Source organism: Chelonoidis abingdonii, chromosome 11, assembly GCF_003597395.2.
Source record: "Chelonoidis abingdonii isolate Lonesome George chromosome 11, CheloAbing_2.0, whole genome shotgun sequence".
In the NCBI taxonomy this organism is placed as follows: Eukaryota; Metazoa; Chordata; order Testudines; family Testudinidae; genus Chelonoidis; species Chelonoidis abingdonii.
This window is the reverse complement of record NC_133779.1, coordinates 39,295,711-39,314,659: the sequence shown is the minus strand read 5'-3', so window position 1 is coordinate 39,314,659 and position 18,949 is coordinate 39,295,711. Positions and strand designations below refer to the sequence as shown.

The following is an 18,949-nucleotide window of genomic DNA, read 5'->3' as shown; positions in this document are numbered from 1 at the left end:
CTCTTCGCAGTCAGCTTTGGACTTAACTAACTTGAGTAATTTTGTATCATGTGCAAACTTTGCTACCACCCTGTTTACCCTTGTTTACCCCGTTACAGGGAGGAGGCATCCCGCTGCCTGGTGAATCATGGCAGAGCTCATTTCTTGACATGCCAAAGTCACTCTGGCAGAAGGTGTGAGAAATCGGGAATAATCTGAACATAAATCAAGAGCCACTGAAGACACTTTCCCTTTACAGCATCAGGCTCCAGAGAAGGAAAGGCCCAGTCCTACAAACCCTGAACTAATCTCCCTCAGCACCTACCAGATATAATCCTGCTCCTGAGGTTGGTCTGCATGATCTAATGAAAACAATTTGCCCCTCTCTCCCATCCATTGGGAGACCTGCTCCACATTTCACTCCAGGCTCTTGACCTACCCATCACGTGCACTTGACCTCCAACTGCAAGAGGCATCATTAGGAGCAAGAGACGCAAAACTCACCCACACCACGAATCAAATCCGGATAACCTTAAACCGTTACCTTCCCAGTTCCGGGCCCATAGCGTAGAAGTCCTCCAGGGCAGTGTTGCGGTGGGACCCGTCAATCCAGTACTCTGCACCGGGTTTGGAGGCAGGCATGTTGGGGGGCCGCAGAAGGGAATTTCCTGCCAGACGTGGGGCAGAGATTGGAATCTTGCTGTGACTTCCCACCCTCCGCAGCTATTCCAGTGTCAAATATACAGATGGACTAAAAAGTAGTTCTCGAGATTCTCTGGTGGAATAAAATTATATCCACAAATCTCTGTCCTTACGGACCTGCACGCTGGGCTTAGTCAGATCGATTCCTCCCCCCTGTGTTTTTCATGATGTCTCTGCACGCCCCCTTATTTTTCCTGCCCCTTCTTGTCTTTTCAATACCAAAACCTGATTTTCATAGACTCTGCCAGCAATGCTAGCTGAGGCAGGGATCTCCCTTCATGCACATAAGGAGAGACAGCAAATATTCCTGCATATTGAGGATGGTCACTTTAGGAGATTTGTGTCTTGGTATTTTTCTCAGGAAACGGCAGAAACCAAGACATCAGTGGTGTCCTCTATTTCTGGAACATGCTTCCTTCTGCCGGTGGCTTGCATCATCCGGAATCCTTTCAGCTAGTTGCCCTTTGCAATTTGATTAATATTCATTTTGATTTCATTACCGAACAGAACCGCAGAGAAGGAATCGCTGTGTATTGAAGCATCGCTCTCATGAATCCTCTGTGCGCATTTGTCCCCGATTCAATGTTCGCTCCTTAAAGTTCCAAACATCTTGGGTTAGTTGGGAAGAAAAACACCCCTGCCTCTGACTGCACCTTCACTTCTGTTCTACTATGGTTCTGCTTCTTTGACCCAATGCTCAAGGCCTGTGTTGCAAATTGTCCCAAACTGGCTGGACCATCCAGAGCAACTCCCAGATTTGCAATCTTGGAAGATTTCTGATATGCACTGAGCCGCTGAAACTTGCAGCTTGTGGTCCCAGCCCTCTTGGCTATGGAAAATCCCAGGACTTCACGTTTCAGATGCCCCCCTTCGTCCACAAAGAGAAGGCTAGGGAGAGGCAGGTAGTTTTGCATCTGTGCAAGCAATTCAGCACTGCATTCAAAAATCAGCACACGGGTTTCTCTCTCGCTGTGTCATTCTTGGGGGGCTGGAGGAAGGCATAACACCACGCCCGGCAGCTGCAACGTACAAGTGACCTTTACGAGAAACATCAACGATTTCTAGCCCCTTCTTTCTAGCTGGCTCTCTTGTGCCACCAAATGGCTCTTTGTTCTCACTGCAATCTCCATCACAGCACAAAAAACCCTTCCTGACAGCTGGCTCCTTAAATAACCCTGGTCATTTTACCCAATGTATTCATATGACTAGTATATATCATAGGAACAAATAGAGGCCTCTCCCATCCAAGAGCTGAGTCTCATGGTGCTAGGTATAGACACAAAATAAAACCTGCCCCGATGAGTTTACAGAGGCCGGGGAAAGGAAGGATTCTTGTGCCACATTTACAGATAATACCTAGCTCTGATACAGCACTTTTCATCAATCTCGTGTTCTTTATGCAACCAAATAACACATAGAAACGCACGGGGGGTCCCAATGACAATGTTCACTAGCTACACACCCGTGGTCTAGCTGCATACACATACTGCTGCTCGGCCGGGTTTGTAAAGCACAAAACCCAGTGAGCACCACAAGAGGGCTCACACACTATTTAAAGGGGGATTTCCAATTCCTCTACATGATAAAAACTGAGGTTCAGGGAGCTTGAAGGTGAGCTTTGCAAAAGTACTCAGGATTAACCAAACTCTGCTCCCGCTGAAGTCAGTGATAAAAGTCTCACTGGTTGCAGTGGGAGGAAAGCTAGGCCTTTGGAAAGCTCCCATCCTCCGTGAGCTGTCCCAGGGTCACAAACTGTGGTGGGGCCAGGAATTAAACAAAGATCTGTAGCTACCTGCATGGAGCTTGGAGAGAGGAGCATGGGTTGCAGGAGGGAAGCATCTGGAGGAGGCCCTGGGAGGTCGGTCTGTGTGCGCAGGGCTAGAATGCTCGCTGTAGCGTCTCAGCAAATAGTTCTCTTACTAAACAGCAAGTTGAGTTGCAAGCATGGAGTCCTTTTATGTTCTGACCACACAGGCCGTGCCTCAAACAAGATCAAATGGGTCTCTGGCTGGTGCCCTAAGCACAAAACTATCCTTCCAATACAGTCCCAACCCCACACAGCTGGACTGTGACTTTCACCCAGCCAATAGTCAAGCACCCCTAGGATGGGCAGGTTTGGCTTGTAAATGGGTCCTGGGCTTAGCTGGAGGGGAATAGAGACTTTAAGGCCTGACACTGAGAGCCCCTTGACTTCCGTGGGTGTTGCTGATGTTCAGCAAATCTCGGATCCTGTTAGGTTCACTCCCTTTGGGGAACCTGGCATTGGCCACTGTCGACCTCATATGGCTGTTCTTATCCAGGCCAAATTTATCCATCAACACACTGAGTTCTCCAGGAGAAGTATCCACATAGAGGGAGCACAGCTCTAGTGATTAGAGCATTGGCCTAGACATCAAGGGATCTGGGTTCTGTGCCTGACTCTGACATCTACTTGCTCTCTGACCTCAAGCACAATACAGCACCTCTCTGTGCCTCAGTTTCCTCACCTGCAATAGCTAACACCTTCCTGTCTCACAGGGGTGTTGTAGGAATCTGCGATCAATGGGAGCTAGAGAAGTGTAAGGTAACATCATCTTTGATCTAACTTTTTGCAAGCCCTGTGGCTTCCTTCCATGCTGCCTGCCTTCTTTTCTGACCAGTGACGGTCAGGACAGATCGCTGCAGGAAGGAACGTGCTTCCCGCTGGGGCAGTGCCCTGCTCTTCCTCTGCCATGGCAAATTTGGCTCTTTGAAAAGCCAGCAGAGGCAGGGATCAGCTTGCAAGCCACAAAGGGGAAAGCAGTCGCTTCTCATTTGGGATCCTGAGACAATGCAATGAGGTGGGGCGAATGGGCTGTCCCCCAACCTCCAGCAGGCAAAAATGAAATGCAGTCCCTCAGCATCCGTGTAACAACGGCTTCGCCCTGGCATCATCCATCAGCAGGTTTTGGACCTGGAACCTTCACCACAGATCTCTGTTGTTTGAGTGAAAGGAGTAGCTCCTTTAGCTGGCAGTGGTGGTAGGATGTTCTCTTGGAGCAAACGGCAGAGGAGGACGCTCTGCCTGCGTGGGCAGGCCGAGAGGGCCGCTTTTCTTTTCCAGGGGGAACCTGCTGCCAGTGGAAGGAAGCCTTTATTTATCTGCAGAACAGCACGGGAAGAAGCACCTCCAGCTTTCCATCTTCCCCCCTGCCCGGGGAACGCCCTGCAGTGTAGACATACCCTGAGCGGAGGCTGCTGCCTACGGTTATGGCGTTATCTGCAAGAGAGACACAACCACCCACTAAGAAACAGACGGAGCAACTCAGCTCATTTCCCCACTCCGGGCCAGTGAATTACTACCAGAGGGGGCCCAGCCTGGGCTAGATCTGAAGGAATAGCAGAGGGTGAATCCCTCCACAGCCCCGTCCCACAAGCCCCCCGAGCCATCCAGTCCCCTGGGCATGTGTCAGGTTTGCTTCTGGCCACCTGACGGTCTGTGCTCGGGGCCGATTGCCACAGGGCCAGAGCTAGCGGAGAATCCGTTTCTGACATCTCTCGCCCACTCGCTGGAGAAGTGAAGGATGATGATGCTCATGGCTGTGAGGATGACCGTCGCAAGGGCACTGGGAATGGAGCTGAAATGAAACCAATTCAGCAATTCGGCCCTACCCTATAACCTGAGGCTAGACACCTAAATGTCCCATGGGGAGTGGGGGAGCCCCAGATCCCCTGAGAGATTTAACTCGAAACCAGACAAAGCCCAGCGTTGGGAGGGAGGGGCCTGTCCTGTATTGGGAGGGGACAGACTGCCTGATGTGACAGATCTTTACCTTCTCTAATGTCAGTGATTCAGGGCTAGATCAGCTCCATGGGATCCTCTCCTCCGGGGAACCGGGCAGCAGCCAGACCAGATTCCAGATTCCCCCTCCCAGTCCTGCAGCGCAGGCGCGGGGTGGGGTCCCAGCCCGGTGCACCACACAGCTGGTGAGCAGGATGTCCCCCTAGGATTCCCTTGAGCACTAGGCCAGAGTGCTAGATAACCCACTCCAGGCACAGCATAGAACTAAGTGTCTGCTAATTTAAGGGCCTGGATAGTGCAGACCCCCTGCACCGTGGCTGCCGTTGGCAAGCCACGGAAAGCAAATTGTTTCCCTCATGCAGAGCATTACAAAGCGCTGCTGAGTGCACTTCCCTTCTGTGCTTGTCCTGAGGGTGGCACAGCACCCCCTTCTGCTCCAGGGTGGCACTACCAGTGCTCCCTGCCTCAGTTTCTTTCCCGGGGGGGGGTGGTCTCCTCAGCTTTCCCCACACCCCTCAGCACTGGAGATGTGTTAGCCTGCCAGCCAAGTTGCAAACAAACTTAAGTCCTTAATTCCAGGGTAGCTAATACCCAACTAACGAGTCATGGCAAACAAAAAGATTCTTCCCCCGTTCATTGGTTTCTCCTCAGCCATCCTCTGGGCTCCTTATCAGGCCCTTTCTGAGCTACCTTTGAGTCTTCTCCCTGCTTGGATCTAGAGCACTCAGCCCCCTGGCTGGTTCCCTTAGAGCACAGCTCTCAGTCCCTGCTGGGCTCTGTTCCTTGCTTCCTTCCCTGGTCTGGTACAGAGCACTGGCCCCCAGGCTGGTTCTGCTGCAGTTCCCAGCCTTCTGCAGAACCATTCCTGGCTCGGGACCTTCCACAGGAGCCTACCCCCTCCCTGTGGTTCCACGCACCCCAAATTGCTCTCTCTGGGTCCTTTATGAGGTCTAGGTGTCCATTAAGCTATCACCTAGCCCTTCTTAGTCCCACCCCCTCAGGCTGGAAAACAGCTAATTAATTATTACCGTGCAGGTGGGGCTGGCCCCATCTCCCCTGAAAGGGGCATCAGCCTGTGACAGTGCTGTGTTGAGCACCGGGAAAGGTGTGGTCTCTGGTAAACTAGAGGGACAAAGCTGGAACTCAATCTGTGTGGAAAGAGGTTTCTGGTTGTTTTCTGCAGTAAAGGCCTCTTCCTTAATCTTTGTGGTTCCATTTATCATGACAACCCCATGCCTCCTGGGCCAACCTCCCCACCTTACACAGCCAGAATCAGATAGGAAGGATTTTGATTTATGCTTTTGCCTTCCAGTTCTTAAGGATGGAAAATAATTCCTGTCAGTTCCCATGTGGGGTGAGAAGTGGTTCATTAACACTGAAGCACAAATCTTTCCAAGCCTACCTATAGCCTCAGACGCATGCACCTTCCATGCACATAGTGACGTCAGTGATTCTGATTCAGTGCATTGTGAAGAGGAGTGAACCAAATTCCTGCCCCACTCCCAGGCAGCAGACCATGGGCCAGATCCTCTGTAGCTCCAATGATTACACCCACTGACACTAGCTGAGAGTTTTGGCCCTGTAACTTCAGAGTCGCCAGCTGTCACTAGAGTGGAATTTCTGTTTAGAGTTTGCTTGTGCACATGCAGTCGGTTTGCACTAGGTACATTCCTGTTCCCAGATAGAGAGTGCTTTAGAAAAGGCAAATCTGGATTAGCCCAGAGGAGATGCTGCAACATGAGAATGCCCCAGTGGGAAACTCTCCCCTCCTGCTGTGGGCTCCAGTTCCATGATGACCTTCCTTAGCCGTCAAGGACTGTCTGGAGACTCCTTTAGAGCTTGCCAGTGTTATCCTTAGCCTGCCCCTGGAGCTCAGTGCAGAGCAACATGCATGTGGTCCTAAGGGGAAATGCACTGCATCTCTAACGCTGCCTAGGCCTTGTGCTAGCCCCTTTCCACAAGGGTGAATTTCCCGCTACCTGGGTTTGACATGCCACCTGCACCATGACGCAAGACCCTGGCATCCCAGGAAACAGGGGACTGGGCCCATGTGGCAGTGAGAAGCTCTGACCCCAAAGGCCACCGTGGACCCTAATCCCTTCCCTGGCATCCTCCTGGCTCTTTGGTCTCAGTGAGAAGGAAGGCGTCTATCTGCAGCATATGTTGCTTGAAGACAGAGACACTTCCTCCGTGACCTATTTTCCCAGTTAACTGTGCTAAGCAACATTTCGGCTGCCACTAGCGATCCCCCTCCTGGGCGCTCGCACAGCAAGGTCTGTCGAGGCTCTCTCATGTTTTCTGAACTGCGCGTGTGTGTGTGTGTGTGTGCGTGTGTGTGTGTGTGTGAGAGGTCCCTTTGCTGGGGGATGTCCCAGATATCTTCCAGCACCGCAGGCGTTTAACCCAGCCAATAGCCCTGCTCAGCCTGCAGCTTGGATGGTCACCGTGAATCAACGATAGGATGAGACCCTGGTATTAGGAGTTCTGGATCAGGGATGTCTACACTGCAGCCACTCCACACAGCTACGGTGCTGCAGCTGTGCGGACAGAAGGGGCTTTTCCTTTGCTGTAGTTCACCCTCCCCCCTTACACCCCCAAGAGATAGTAGCTAGGTCAAAAGCAGAATTCTTCCATCCGCCTTGCAGTTTCTACACTGGGGGTTAGTCAGGGCCAGATTTCCAGTTAGGCACAGTAGGCACATACCTAGAGGCACCGGCATTCTGGGGGTGCCTAAAAGTTAAAAGTGGGTTAAAAGCTTCATTTTTTATGGAAAACACAAAGGTCGGCTGTAGTCGGGGGCGGGGGAAAAGGGGGCGGGAAGGATGCTGAAGATGCTGTGCCTAGCGGCATGTAAGGTGTAAATCCGGCCCGGCTTTACTGTGTATCTCAGGGGTGGTGAATTTTTCTCACGCCTGAGTAATATAATTAGGTTGATCTAAGCTTTAGGTGTAGAGCAGGCCTAAGAGATACCACATCCAGAATGTCTTTCATCTGTCTGTCTATCTAGCCACCTCCATACACAGCCATCTAGCTACCTAACAGGATCTGCATTCGGATGGGACAGGTGAAATATGACTCCCTGCAGCGCTGAAATGCATTTGGAGGATGGAGAGAAACCAAACTGGTTACATCCCTACCTAGAACAGAGTCTCAGCCATGCCCTGAGGAACAGAACAACCCAGACTGGACTCCAGCTGCGCGTTCCCTGCTGCTCCAGCAGGGACTCTGGTGAAGAAGTTTTGGGCATCGGGTTTGGTGTGGAGGGGGCTGGCTGGTGTTTAGAGGTCAGACCTGGGAGTCCCTTCTGCCCTTAAACGCCATGACTATGACTCCAAGGAGTCAGAAGTCCAAGGGGCAAGGGAACCTCCTGGGACAATTTCTCCAGGCTCTCGCCCCAGCTGTTGCACTGAGCATTGCTTCCCAGAGCTTCCCCTCAAGATCCTGTTCTGGCCCTTGGCTGAGTTCTCAGTCCACAGCAACCCTTAATCCAGGGCTCCTGCCAGTTGGGTCCCTGCAGTGCTTCATTCCACTGGCACTTGCGGAGGTTAAGACCACCAAGCACAGTCTGGACACCACTGATCTTTCAAGAATCAAAGTCTTTCACCTTTCCCAGTATTCTTAAAGACTTGCAATGTGGAGTTTTGTTACAGGGCCCCTTTTACCTGCTGCTCTTATTCAGTGTTGCAGCAAAAATTTGGATACTTTAAGGCCTCTGGGTTTTTCCTAGTGATCCCGCCTCCCTTTCGATGGTGCACCCTTTGCACTCCCACAGGAGAGGCTCGGCTCTTTCCTGGACTGTGCCCATCTCACATAATCCAGTTCCATCTTTGGTTCTTAGACACAACTCGCTATTTAAGCTTCAAATGGCCAATCGCTGTTCTAAACAGGGCCACTTTGCTCTGCCTCTCCGGGCTATGGAGCACATCAGCCTTCTCAGCTCGTGGGCGTATTTCACAGCTCACCCCCTTGCTCTGTGTAGTGTCTCTTTAGATTCATCCCACAGCTCTGACGCCTCATTAATTGCACCCTCCAGTGCACTTGGGTGTGTTAATTGGCCTCTCTGCCCCACACTAACCATTTCACCACCCCCACCATGCAGACACCACTTAAAGCCTATTTTGGGGTGATCAACACAGTGCCTCGGCTCTGCACAGGGGTGAATTCCACCCTGTGCTAGGGCTTTGCCCACTTCATCATCTAGAACTCGCAGCAGGGCAGTCCCTGTCCCGGGTCAAACGTCAACCTTATGGATGCAGCTGTTTCCATGGAACAGAGCATGTGAGACCCTCCTGCTGCTGGGCTAGAAAACACCCCTAAAGCAGATGGACGCAAGGCCTGATATCCACCATCATGTCTCTACATCTTAAAAGGGGCATGAAATAAGCTCCCTCTGTCTTGTGGGTCAGAAAACAGTCAAGCAGCAAGCAGCTTTGCCAGTTTAAATCTTCCTTAATGCCGCCCCAGGGAGGCAGTCTGATTAGCAAAGCATATTTGCAGTAGATACATTTTTAATTAAACAGTACGTTGTTTGCCCTCACCCCCTCGCCTCCAACACGGGTTAACTGCTGGCATCTTTGATCTCAGACAGATGGCTACTGCTAAGATATTACAACCTACTGCCATCTGGACAGAGCTGGCATAGCCAGCCTCGAGTCAGGCTCTGCCAATGTGTTCACTAAACAGTGTGTGTTAATGAACTGGTGATCAGCCTGGCAGCCGCAGATGAGGGAGGGCCACTGGCAGCTGAGGTGGAGAGAGAGGCCGTCCTCTGGGCCTCCAGACCTCCTGAGAGGTGCCTCTGTTGATGGGCCAGAGCAGTTAGGAACGATGGAGTCTCATGCCTGAAACATAACCCCAAACAAAGCACCAATAAACACCCGCTCAACACCATGAGAAAGGGGTGAAATTTGCCCCCCGCACCGTGCCTAGGCCTAGGCCCCACCCTCAGCCCCATGGTTGGGACTCCCAGAATCCTTTGCGTCTACGTTAAAAATGCCGGTAGGGCTCTCTTGTTATCTAATTATCTCAGAGCTGCTTTTTGATGCCTCGGGGGCTGGAGCATTTTTATTTGCAGCACCCTGGTCCATTTCCTTCACCAACGGCCGTACCGTGGGGTCTGCTGTGTCTCCATCCTCTCTCAGGGCACAGCCGACCCACTGCTGCTGTGAACCCATTTTCAGAGCCACAAAGAGAAAAGTTTTTTCCCCATCGAGATTAAGCACGAGGGGAGGAAAGTCACTGGAATCTCCTGCTTTTGTGACTCAGCTCTGTGACTGCCAGTCTCGAAGAAGCACGGTTCATGATACGTTTTCACCATCCGCTTCTGTTTCTCAGAGGCTGCCGAAGGTGCAGCGTGTTGTGTGTGGCAGCAGATTTCAATTCCCGAGGCAGTTAAAGGCCAAATCCAGAGTTGGTGCAAATTGACAAAACTCCACTGGTGTCAATAGGGCCAGCTGGGGTAAATCAGTGTTGCCCCTTTGAATTCAGCAGGCCAGTGTGACTTGGGCCAGCTCCATTTGAGTCAATGGGTCTGATTCTCCACACCCTGCATCATGTGCCGCCCCAGAGCAGAATACCCGGTTGGCCCTCCTGTAAACAACTACACGAAGTGCAGGGCAATGGAGAACCGGGACCAATGGAAGGATGCTGATTTACACCAGCCAGGAATCTGATGCTATATCTTTAATAAATCCCCTTACACAAAAATCCTCCAGGATTTAATTGCAAATCATCTTCTCTCTATAGCTTTGTGTTTTTAAATCACCTTTACATTCCCCAGGCCTGGGGCCAGTTTGTACTCTGGCGTGATTTAGGATGCTCTAACCACTGTACCTTACAAGCCTCCCTTAGCTGGGACTAGAACCCAGGAGTCCTGAATCCCAGCCCCCACCCTCTTTTGGAGGCCACTGGGTCTCAGACCCAACCACCACACTATTGCCATGTCAGCAGCTTGCCTCAGGGTGGTGCTGTTGCCTTCCAGATGGACACAGAGCAGGGTTCCTTTCCCAAGGTACCTTTGCAGAATGGTGGAGGTGGGGTTGCGGAGGGATCATTCTCCTTCCTAAGCCCCAGGGATGGCGGCTCCTGGAGACAGGACACCGCATGGAGTGGGCCGGTGGGGGGCTCTGAGGTGGCTCGGCTGGCTGGTTCTTGCTCACATGCTCAATGTCTAGCTGATCCCCATCTGTGGGGTCAGGAAGGAACCCCCCCCCCCCCCCAGGTCAGATTGGCAGGACCTTTGAGCTGGGACAGGAGCAGAGTTCACCTTCCTCAGCAACGTGTGGGTCTCCCACTTAATCATTGCCCTGCATTGTGGGGAGCGGGGGGGGGGGCTCCTGTTCGCTGCCGGTGGCCCGTAACAGCCTAGTCTCCTGTGGGCTGTTAACACTGTGCTATCATTTGGGCTGCTGGGTTTAGTGTGCGAGCGCTGGCCTGCGCCATGCAGGAGGTCAACCTATGATCTGGAGGCGATTTAAACTCCATGAGTACATCTACACTGCACTAAAAACCCACGGCACCAAGTCTCAGAGCCCAGGTTCATTGACTTGGTCTCAGGGGGCTGGGGCTTCAGGGCTATAAAATTGCACTTTAAACATTTGGGCTATGGCTGGCGCCTGGGCTCTGAGGCCCTCCCCCCTTGTGGGGGTCTCAGAGCCCAGGCTCCAGCCCAAACCTGAACGTCTACACTGCAATTCTTAGCCCCGTAGCCAGAGGCCCCTCTCCCCTGTGAAGCCACGTTGGCCGACCCAGGTCATCCACACGGCTGTGCTGGGGGGTCTCTGATCACAGTGTGGCCATGCCCAGTGGCTCTGTGATTGTGATGGGTGTTCTGAGGCGATATAACCTGGAGGAACTGGATAATGTGGAGCACCAGTTCCCACTGACCGAATGCCAGACTAAACATTCCAGTCCATGAGGCCTGGGGCCAAATCTCACCACGGAGCCCCTTGCTAGCGTACCTTTTAAAAACGGCACAGGGAATAGACTGTGTGATGGACCAATCCCGGCTTGGGCGAGGCAATGAAGGGCAAGGGTTTTCCAATTTCCAGTTCTCTGGGCCAGATCCTCCGCTGGTGTAAATTGGCACCACACCCCTGATGTCAGGGGAGCCTGGTGCAATGAACCCAATCAGCTGTGCCCTCCTTGACTCGGCGCCTGAGCGACCTTCCCCATTAAACGGCGTCTCTCCGGACGAGAGGATTGTACTGAGGAACCGTTTCTTCAGATAAAAATCTCCTATGAAGTTATGATGGTTATGCCGGGGCAATAAAACCTGAGATTCCACTGCCTTCATCAAAGCCTAGGACCTCAGGATACAGACATCAAAAGGGAATCTCTTCTGGAGGTCTAATAAGTTCACCGTTACCACTGCTGGCCTAATGATTAGGACAAGATGTGCCCTCAAATTCTAGCTCCTGAGGGCAAGCGCTTCCAAACTGGTGGACTTAATCCTTCCTCCAGCGAGGGATTCCAGCGTGAGGTTTCTCTTGTACGTACAAGGGAAGGAAATTATTACTTGGATGAGAGCACGTCTCCAGATTGCGCCAAGCACCAGCGATATTAGCTCTGATATCGAATATGTGAGACGTGTGCAGAGGGGATTTCAATAACACGCTCCATTTCTCTCTCCTTGTTAGCGAGGGAGCTAGGAATTCTGTGCCGTGTTTGGAGCCTGCCTCTGACTACTGGTCGTGGTCTGGGCAGGGCAATGAGCAGCGTGGGCTTCCACTCAATGACAAATACTCCATCGTCCGTATTTACCGGGAGGATGCAAACCACAGGCGGGAGGGGTGTTAAAAAGGAACAATCAGGCCACCAATTTCATCCCAACATGCTAAACCCCTGCAAGTCCCAGCAGGCTGCAGTAGGGTTTGTGGGTGTGAAGATCAGGCTACTTTTTAAGATGCGGGTGGATCCCAGTCTATGCCTTGTCAACATGTATAGGTTGTACTGCTTTAACAGTCCTGGGATAGTGATCTGTAGGTATCCCCCTATTGTGGGTGTAGTTATATGGGTCAAAAGTATCAGAGGGGTAGCCGTGTTAGTCTGGATCTAATGTATGTTAGTCTATAAGGTGCCACAGGATTCTTTGCTGCTTTTATGGGTCTAAAAGTGTTTATACATCCTGTATAGCTCATTTCCTGTACTGGAAGGAGAATAAGCTACACTGGTATAAGACAACTTTATACCTGGATAACTCCGTCCATATTCATTATTATTATTAATTAATGTTACAGTAGCACATAGGAGCCCCAGTCGCAGACCAGGACCCCATTATCACGGCAGAACAGGGGTGGGACCTCATGCGGAAGGGGTGGGAAGAGCCCCAGGAAACCTTAATCCATCTCTGCACACAGCTCATCCTCAGATCATCAAGACAAATTGCCATGGGATGTAGCCGCCTTGAGGATGGAGCAGGACCCAGACTGCTGTCCAGTGAGATCCTTACGGTGGCCTGGCTGGAGAGTCAATCTGCGATTCTTGGTGTGGATGAAACCAACTAATTAGGATGAAAGGCCAACTAATTACGGAGTGTGTTTACTAAGGAATACCCCCCATGCTAGGTGCTGTGCGAACACAGAACAAAAAGACAGTCCCTGCTCCCAAAAGCTGGTTTTACCACTACAATTATATTGTTAAAAAATCACTCCCCTAACCAACATAATTACACTGGCACAAACACTGTGTTTCGAACGGGCATAATGAGCAACCAGTGGGAGGTACGCGCTCAAATCCCAGCTGAAATGCGTAAACAGGGATTTAGGAGCTAAACCACACTGGGGTTTATAAATACTGCTACTGCTTCTAGGCAGACACCCTGGGAAATGTTGATACCATATGAAAATACTTCCTCTTGTCTTCCCCCAAAGCCAAATGTTAAAAGAACATAACATAAGAATGGCCATTCAGGGTCAGACCAAAGGTCCATCCAGCCCAGTATCCTGTCTACCGACAGTGGTCAATGCCAGGTGCCCCAGAGGGAGTGAACCTAACAGATAATGATCAAGTGATCTCTCTCCTGCCATCTGTCCATCACCACCCCCTGACAAACAGAGGCTAGGGACACCATTCCTTACCTATCCTGGCTAATAGCCATTAATGGACTTAACCTCCATGAATTTATCCAGTTCTCTTTCAAACCCTGTTATAGTCCTAGTCTTCACAACTTCCTCAGGCAAGGAGTTCCACAGGTTAACTGTGCAGTGTGTGTGTGTGTGTGTGTGTGTGTGTGTGTGTGTGTGTGTGTGTGTGTCTGTGTCTGTGTCTGTGTGTGTGCGCATGAAGAAGAACTTCCTTTATTTGTTTTAAACCTGCTTCCCACTAATTTCATTTGGTGACTCCTAGTTCTTATATTATGGAAACAAGTAAATAACTTTTCCTTATTCATTTTCTCCACATCACTCATGATTTTATATACCTCTATCGTATCTCCCCTTAGTCTCCTCTTTTCCAAGCTGAAAAGTCCTAGTATCTTTAATCGCTCGTCATATGGGACCTGTTCCAAACCCCTATTCATTTTAGTTGCCCTTCTCTGAACCTTTTCTAATGCCAGTATATTTTTTTTTGAGATGAGGAGACCACATCTGTACACAGTATTCAAGATGTGGGCGTACCATGGATTTCTATAAGGGCAATAAGATATTCTCTGTCTTATTTTCTATCCCCTTTTTAACGATTCCTAACATCCTGTTTGCTTTTTTGACTGCTGCTGCGCACTGCGTGAACGTCTTCAGAGAACTATCCACGATGACTCCAAGATCTCTTTCCTGATTAGTTGTAGCTAAATTAGCCCCCTTCGTATTGTGTTGGTTGGGGCTATTTTTCCCCATGTGCATTACTTCACATTTATCCACATGTTCTTCCACATTAGGGTGATTAATCATTGGAACTAAATGCCAAGGGGCGCTGTGGATTCTCCATCTCCTGGGGTATGTCAGCACTGCATGTGGGAGTAAGCCACCCAGCCCGGGTCCACAGACTTCTGTTGGTGGGTCTCATGTTAGCATGTTAAAAACAGCTGTGTAGACATTATGGCTCAGGCTGGAACTTGGGCTCTCAAGCCTAAGGGGCTAGGTGGGCTTGAAAGCCTGAGCTCCAGCAAAGTGGATTGAAGCTAGATACCTTTCTGGGGGACTCAAACACCAGTTATTGGTCTTAATACAGGGGTAAATGGGTGATATTCGCTGCCCTGTGTTATACAGGAGACCAGCCTAGATGATCTAATGGTTCCTTCTGCCCTTAAACTCCAGGAATCTATGAGTTGCACAGAAGGGTTGTTAAAGGAAAGGGATTTCTCACTGAGTTTCAGGTAACTGGGAGATTTAGATAAGGAAGCTCGATACACAGTGCTATAAACTGGAGCGCATTGGATTGGCTCTTTGTGCCAACGTAATCGGCTGTTGGATTGGCAGAGCCTTCCTGAAAGAAATTGACAAGCAGGTCTTGCCGGCATGCAATGTTCTCATTGTAATGGGCTTCCTAAGTGTTTATTAGAATATTTTATCATCTCTGAGAGAGGCAGACTCAGGCCTGCTTGATCAAGTCAAGTTGCAACTCTCCTTTGAAAGGAATATTCTTAAAGGGAGCGACCTGCTAACTGGATACATTCACTTTGCCTCCATTTATGTAAATCCTGCCTGTGCCCTGTTATGCTGCAGAGATAAGGGTGGATTGGAGAAGGCTGGTTTGCATAATTATTATTTATCACTTCATCTAGAACAAGCACCATCCCCCTGTTTCTCCACAGCCCCCCACAATTGTAGATTATATCTGAAGAGGCCCAGTCCCTATTCCTTTGTAAACATGGTAATATGGGTTTGTTTGTTTCTTTTCTATAGCTTTGCAATTCCGCTAACGATTGGCTGGCGGCTGTTGGAGTAGGGATGGATTGTTTACTGCCTGTATCTAAACAACACACTACACTGAAATTCACTGGATAGGGATGTGATGTCACGGAGTCTGGGGAGTCCGGCCCGGCACCCCTCGTCCTGGAACCCACTGTGACTTTTATCCAGCCAGTAAAACAGAAGGTTTATTGGACAACAGGAACACAGGTTACAGCAGAGCTTGCAGGCACAGTCAGGACCCCTCCATCGAGTCCTTCTGGGCTTTCAGGGTGCTTGGATCCTAGCTAGGATACCCTGAATTCTGCCCACACAGCCCCAAAACCCAAACTGCCCTGCCCCTCCTCCAGCCGTCGGATCCCTTTCTCCCGCTTCCTGGGCAAAGGTGCTGACCCCCCTTCCACCCTGCCTGGCTCAGGTTACAGGCTTAAAGATCCCATCCCTCACCTAAAGACATCCCCTGCTCTCCCATTCCCCACACCGACAGCCCCTACTCCATCACAAGGGACTATCACAGTCTGTGTTTCAAGCATATTTTCAGTGCTTAACCAATCAATAATCATTAGAGGAGGGATTAATCCATTTATCACTTCTGCGCTTATGTTAATTATACGAGATATTCCATCAATTGGCAAATGAATACTTCGGAGTCAGATCCTCAGCTGGTGCAGATCGGGGTATCTCACACCCGCTGAGGATTGGGGCTCAAAATTTAATCGTTCCTAAAAGCTCCTGCGTAGACACAGGCCCTAGAAATGACCCAAACTGCAATCCAAAGCTCAACGAAAGAGACAGTGCCTCATGCTGCTCCCTGAAATTTGTTCGACACAGGAAGCCCGTTCCAGAAGTGCTGGCCCGTCCTGCAACACACTTGCTTGTCATTAATTGGCAAATTTAACACCAGGAACAAACTGCACAGGTTGCCCAGTAGACGTGTCTTATAAATAGTGGGGAGAGGTGCATGGCAGAATTTGCACTAGAATAACAGAAGGGACTGTCGGTGAAAATCCAGGAGGCATTAGCAGAACTGGTCTATGAGGGGAAGCTGCATGTCAGGAGCAAGGCACATGGGCAGAATTATCTTAGGCCATGGACTGAAATAGCAGGGGGTGATACGCAGGTCAGGACTGAGGTAGGAGGACAGAGCTGTCTGCTGAGCGTTTGCTGATCTCAGCCTTACCGTAGTGGGGGTTATTAGCCCTAATTCCAGACATCAAATTTTCTAAAAAAAATATAATGCTCCTTCTGCATCACTGCCTGGCACACGTCTGGCTCTCGTCCATTCTGTTCTCCTCTTCTTGGATGATGGGTTTGAATTAAGACACTGGAAGACGACCTTTACTCTTTTGTCTCTGAGAGAGAAATTAATTATTTTGTTCTCTCATTACACTGGAATAAAATCTATTTTAGAGTAGCATAAATTTTGGTGCCTGAAATCACTTTTTATATCCCGGGAAACATTTCTCACTGTCTCACTCTTTTTTAAGTCATTTGTATTTAATTGCTCGGCTGTCGACGTTTCTGATGAAATACAAAAGAGAGAAAAATGAACTACCTACCGTGTTTTGAAGAGACTGATTTAAAACTCTGGCAACTGAAGAATTGGCTTCCAGGCAAAGGTAGGGAATTAAGGGCAGATGGTACAAGTGGTTAGATTGCTAGCCAGAGACCTGGGTTTGATTCCTAGTTCCGCCACCGACTCCATGTGCCCTTGGGCAAATCTCTGCAGCATAAGCCTGGTTCTGTGGGACCGGGGCTTCTGGACATGGTGTTTCTAAGCTCACGCTTGAGCAGCCACACGGCATTGTAAACATGGGTTTACACTGCTTGACCTGGGTCTCTCAGCCATGCTAATGTAACCCACACACCTCCTGGGTGTGGTGCTCTGTCCCCTCTAGCGGCACCGAGATCACTTCAAGATTAACGAGTGTGCTACAGCCTTAGCTAAGAGCCATGTGGCTTTTCACGCATGCAGTAGAGGCTCATGCATTTAGCTCCAGCGGTCCCAGGTTCAATCCTGCCTGCAGATGAGCAGGGTCTGTCTGTGTTACACTAATGCATCCATACTGCACTACATAGAACATCTGACTTCAGGTCTGCAGCTCGAGCTGCGTCCACACTGCAAAATTACAGGGCTTGGACTCAGGTCTCAGCAGGACTCAGGCTCTGACCCACCCCACAGCAGGCTCCTAGGACCCAGACCCTGAGTGCTTACTGACCTGAGTCAGAACATTTGTATGCAGACAGACAGGAGGCTCGGCCTCAAACCTGAGTCAGGGCTTAGTGTCAGGGCCGGCTCTAGCAATTTCGCTGCCCCAAGCACGGCAGCACGCCGCGGGGGCACTCTGCCGCTCGCCGGTCCCACGGCTCCGGTGGACCTCCCGCAGGCGTTCCTGCGGAGGGTCTGATGGTCCCGCGGCTCTGGTGGAGCTGCTGCAGGCGTGTCTGCGGGAGGTCCACCAGAGCCGCAGGACCAGTGGACTGTCCGCAGATACGCCTGTGGCAGGTCTACCGAAGCCGCGGGACCAGTGGACCCTCCGCAGGAACGTCTGCGGGAGGTCCACCGGAGCCGCGGGACCGGCGAGCGGCAGTGTGCCCCCGTGGCCTGCCACCCCAAGCACGCACTTGGTGCGCTGTGGCCTGGAGCCAGCCCTGCTTAGTGTGCAGTGTAGACATACTCTCTGTGCCTTGGTTCCCTACTTATAAATTGGTACCGACGCTTCTGTAGGTTCTGTGAGGATACATGCAGTAAAGATTGTGACGTGCTCAGACATTACAGTCCACAGGGGCCATCTAAGTACCTTAGCTAGGATTGTCAGGTAGGGGCTCTGGAATCTTGAACTGGGTTGGAGGCCATCCCTTTCATTCAGCCAAGGCCCAGATGTGGGAGGTGATGAAGCGTTAAATTCTCCATTGAGCCTACTTCTCATTTTCAAAAGTGACTTAGGTGCCCAGGCCCAGATCAGCACCTAATTCCCATGGGCATTTGGTGCCTAAATACCTTTGAGGATCTGGGCCTTAGTAGCCTAAGTCTCATTAAAAGTCAACGCCTAAGAGCCTAAATCACATTTGAAAAATGGCTCCTAAACCATTTAGACACTTTTGAAAATTTTACCCAAAGCCCCACAGTGAGAGGCAAAAAAGTAGGCTTTCATGCAGGAAACTTAAAATGATGTCGGGTTCACTGCTTTAGCGCAAGATCTCTCAAGCCCTGGAAGCTGACCCCCTGAAAGTTCACAAACAGGTGTCAAGACATTGTGACCCCTCCCTTCCAACCCTCCTATATTTCTAAATGGAAAAGGGGTCGGAGCTACAGGAGACAGGGGCCCTGGGGTGGGGAAGGGGATCGTGCTATAGAATCATAACAATGTCAGGATGAAAGAATCTGTGAGAAGTCATCAAGACTTGTTCTTAGAAGCCTCACGTGATGGGGATGCCTTGTGGAAAAGGCTGCAAACCCCTGTTTTAGTGTAATTAGCTCTTTCCGTCACTTCGGTTTCATGAGTCTTTATTTCTGATGCAAATAATTTTCAGTGATGCAAGCGAGGGGACACCTAACGTGTGCAGAAGATAGAAACCTTTGGGGCTGCAGCGAGCCATGTCCCTCAGAATGAGGAGTAGCGAGGTGTGCCTGGTGGCAGCGTCTTTGACCCCGTCTAGTGGC

At 50.5% G+C, this 18,949-nt stretch overlaps 1 protein-coding gene across 1 annotated transcript in view; it reads right to left on the bottom strand.

Moving 5' to 3' along the window:
* The window catches only part of LOC116830148 (calcium/calmodulin-dependent protein kinase type IV-like), a 45,642-nt gene extending 44,127 nt beyond the window's left edge, over window positions 1–1,515 (bottom strand). Inside the window, exon 1 of the mRNA XM_032789465.2 lies at window positions 524–1,515. Coding sequence (XP_032645356.1) covers window positions 524–621 — 98 coding nt within the window. The 5' untranslated portion in view covers window positions 622–1,515. The remainder of the gene's footprint in view (window positions 1–523) is intronic.
* Between the last annotated feature and the right edge of the window lie 17,434 nt (window positions 1,516–18,949).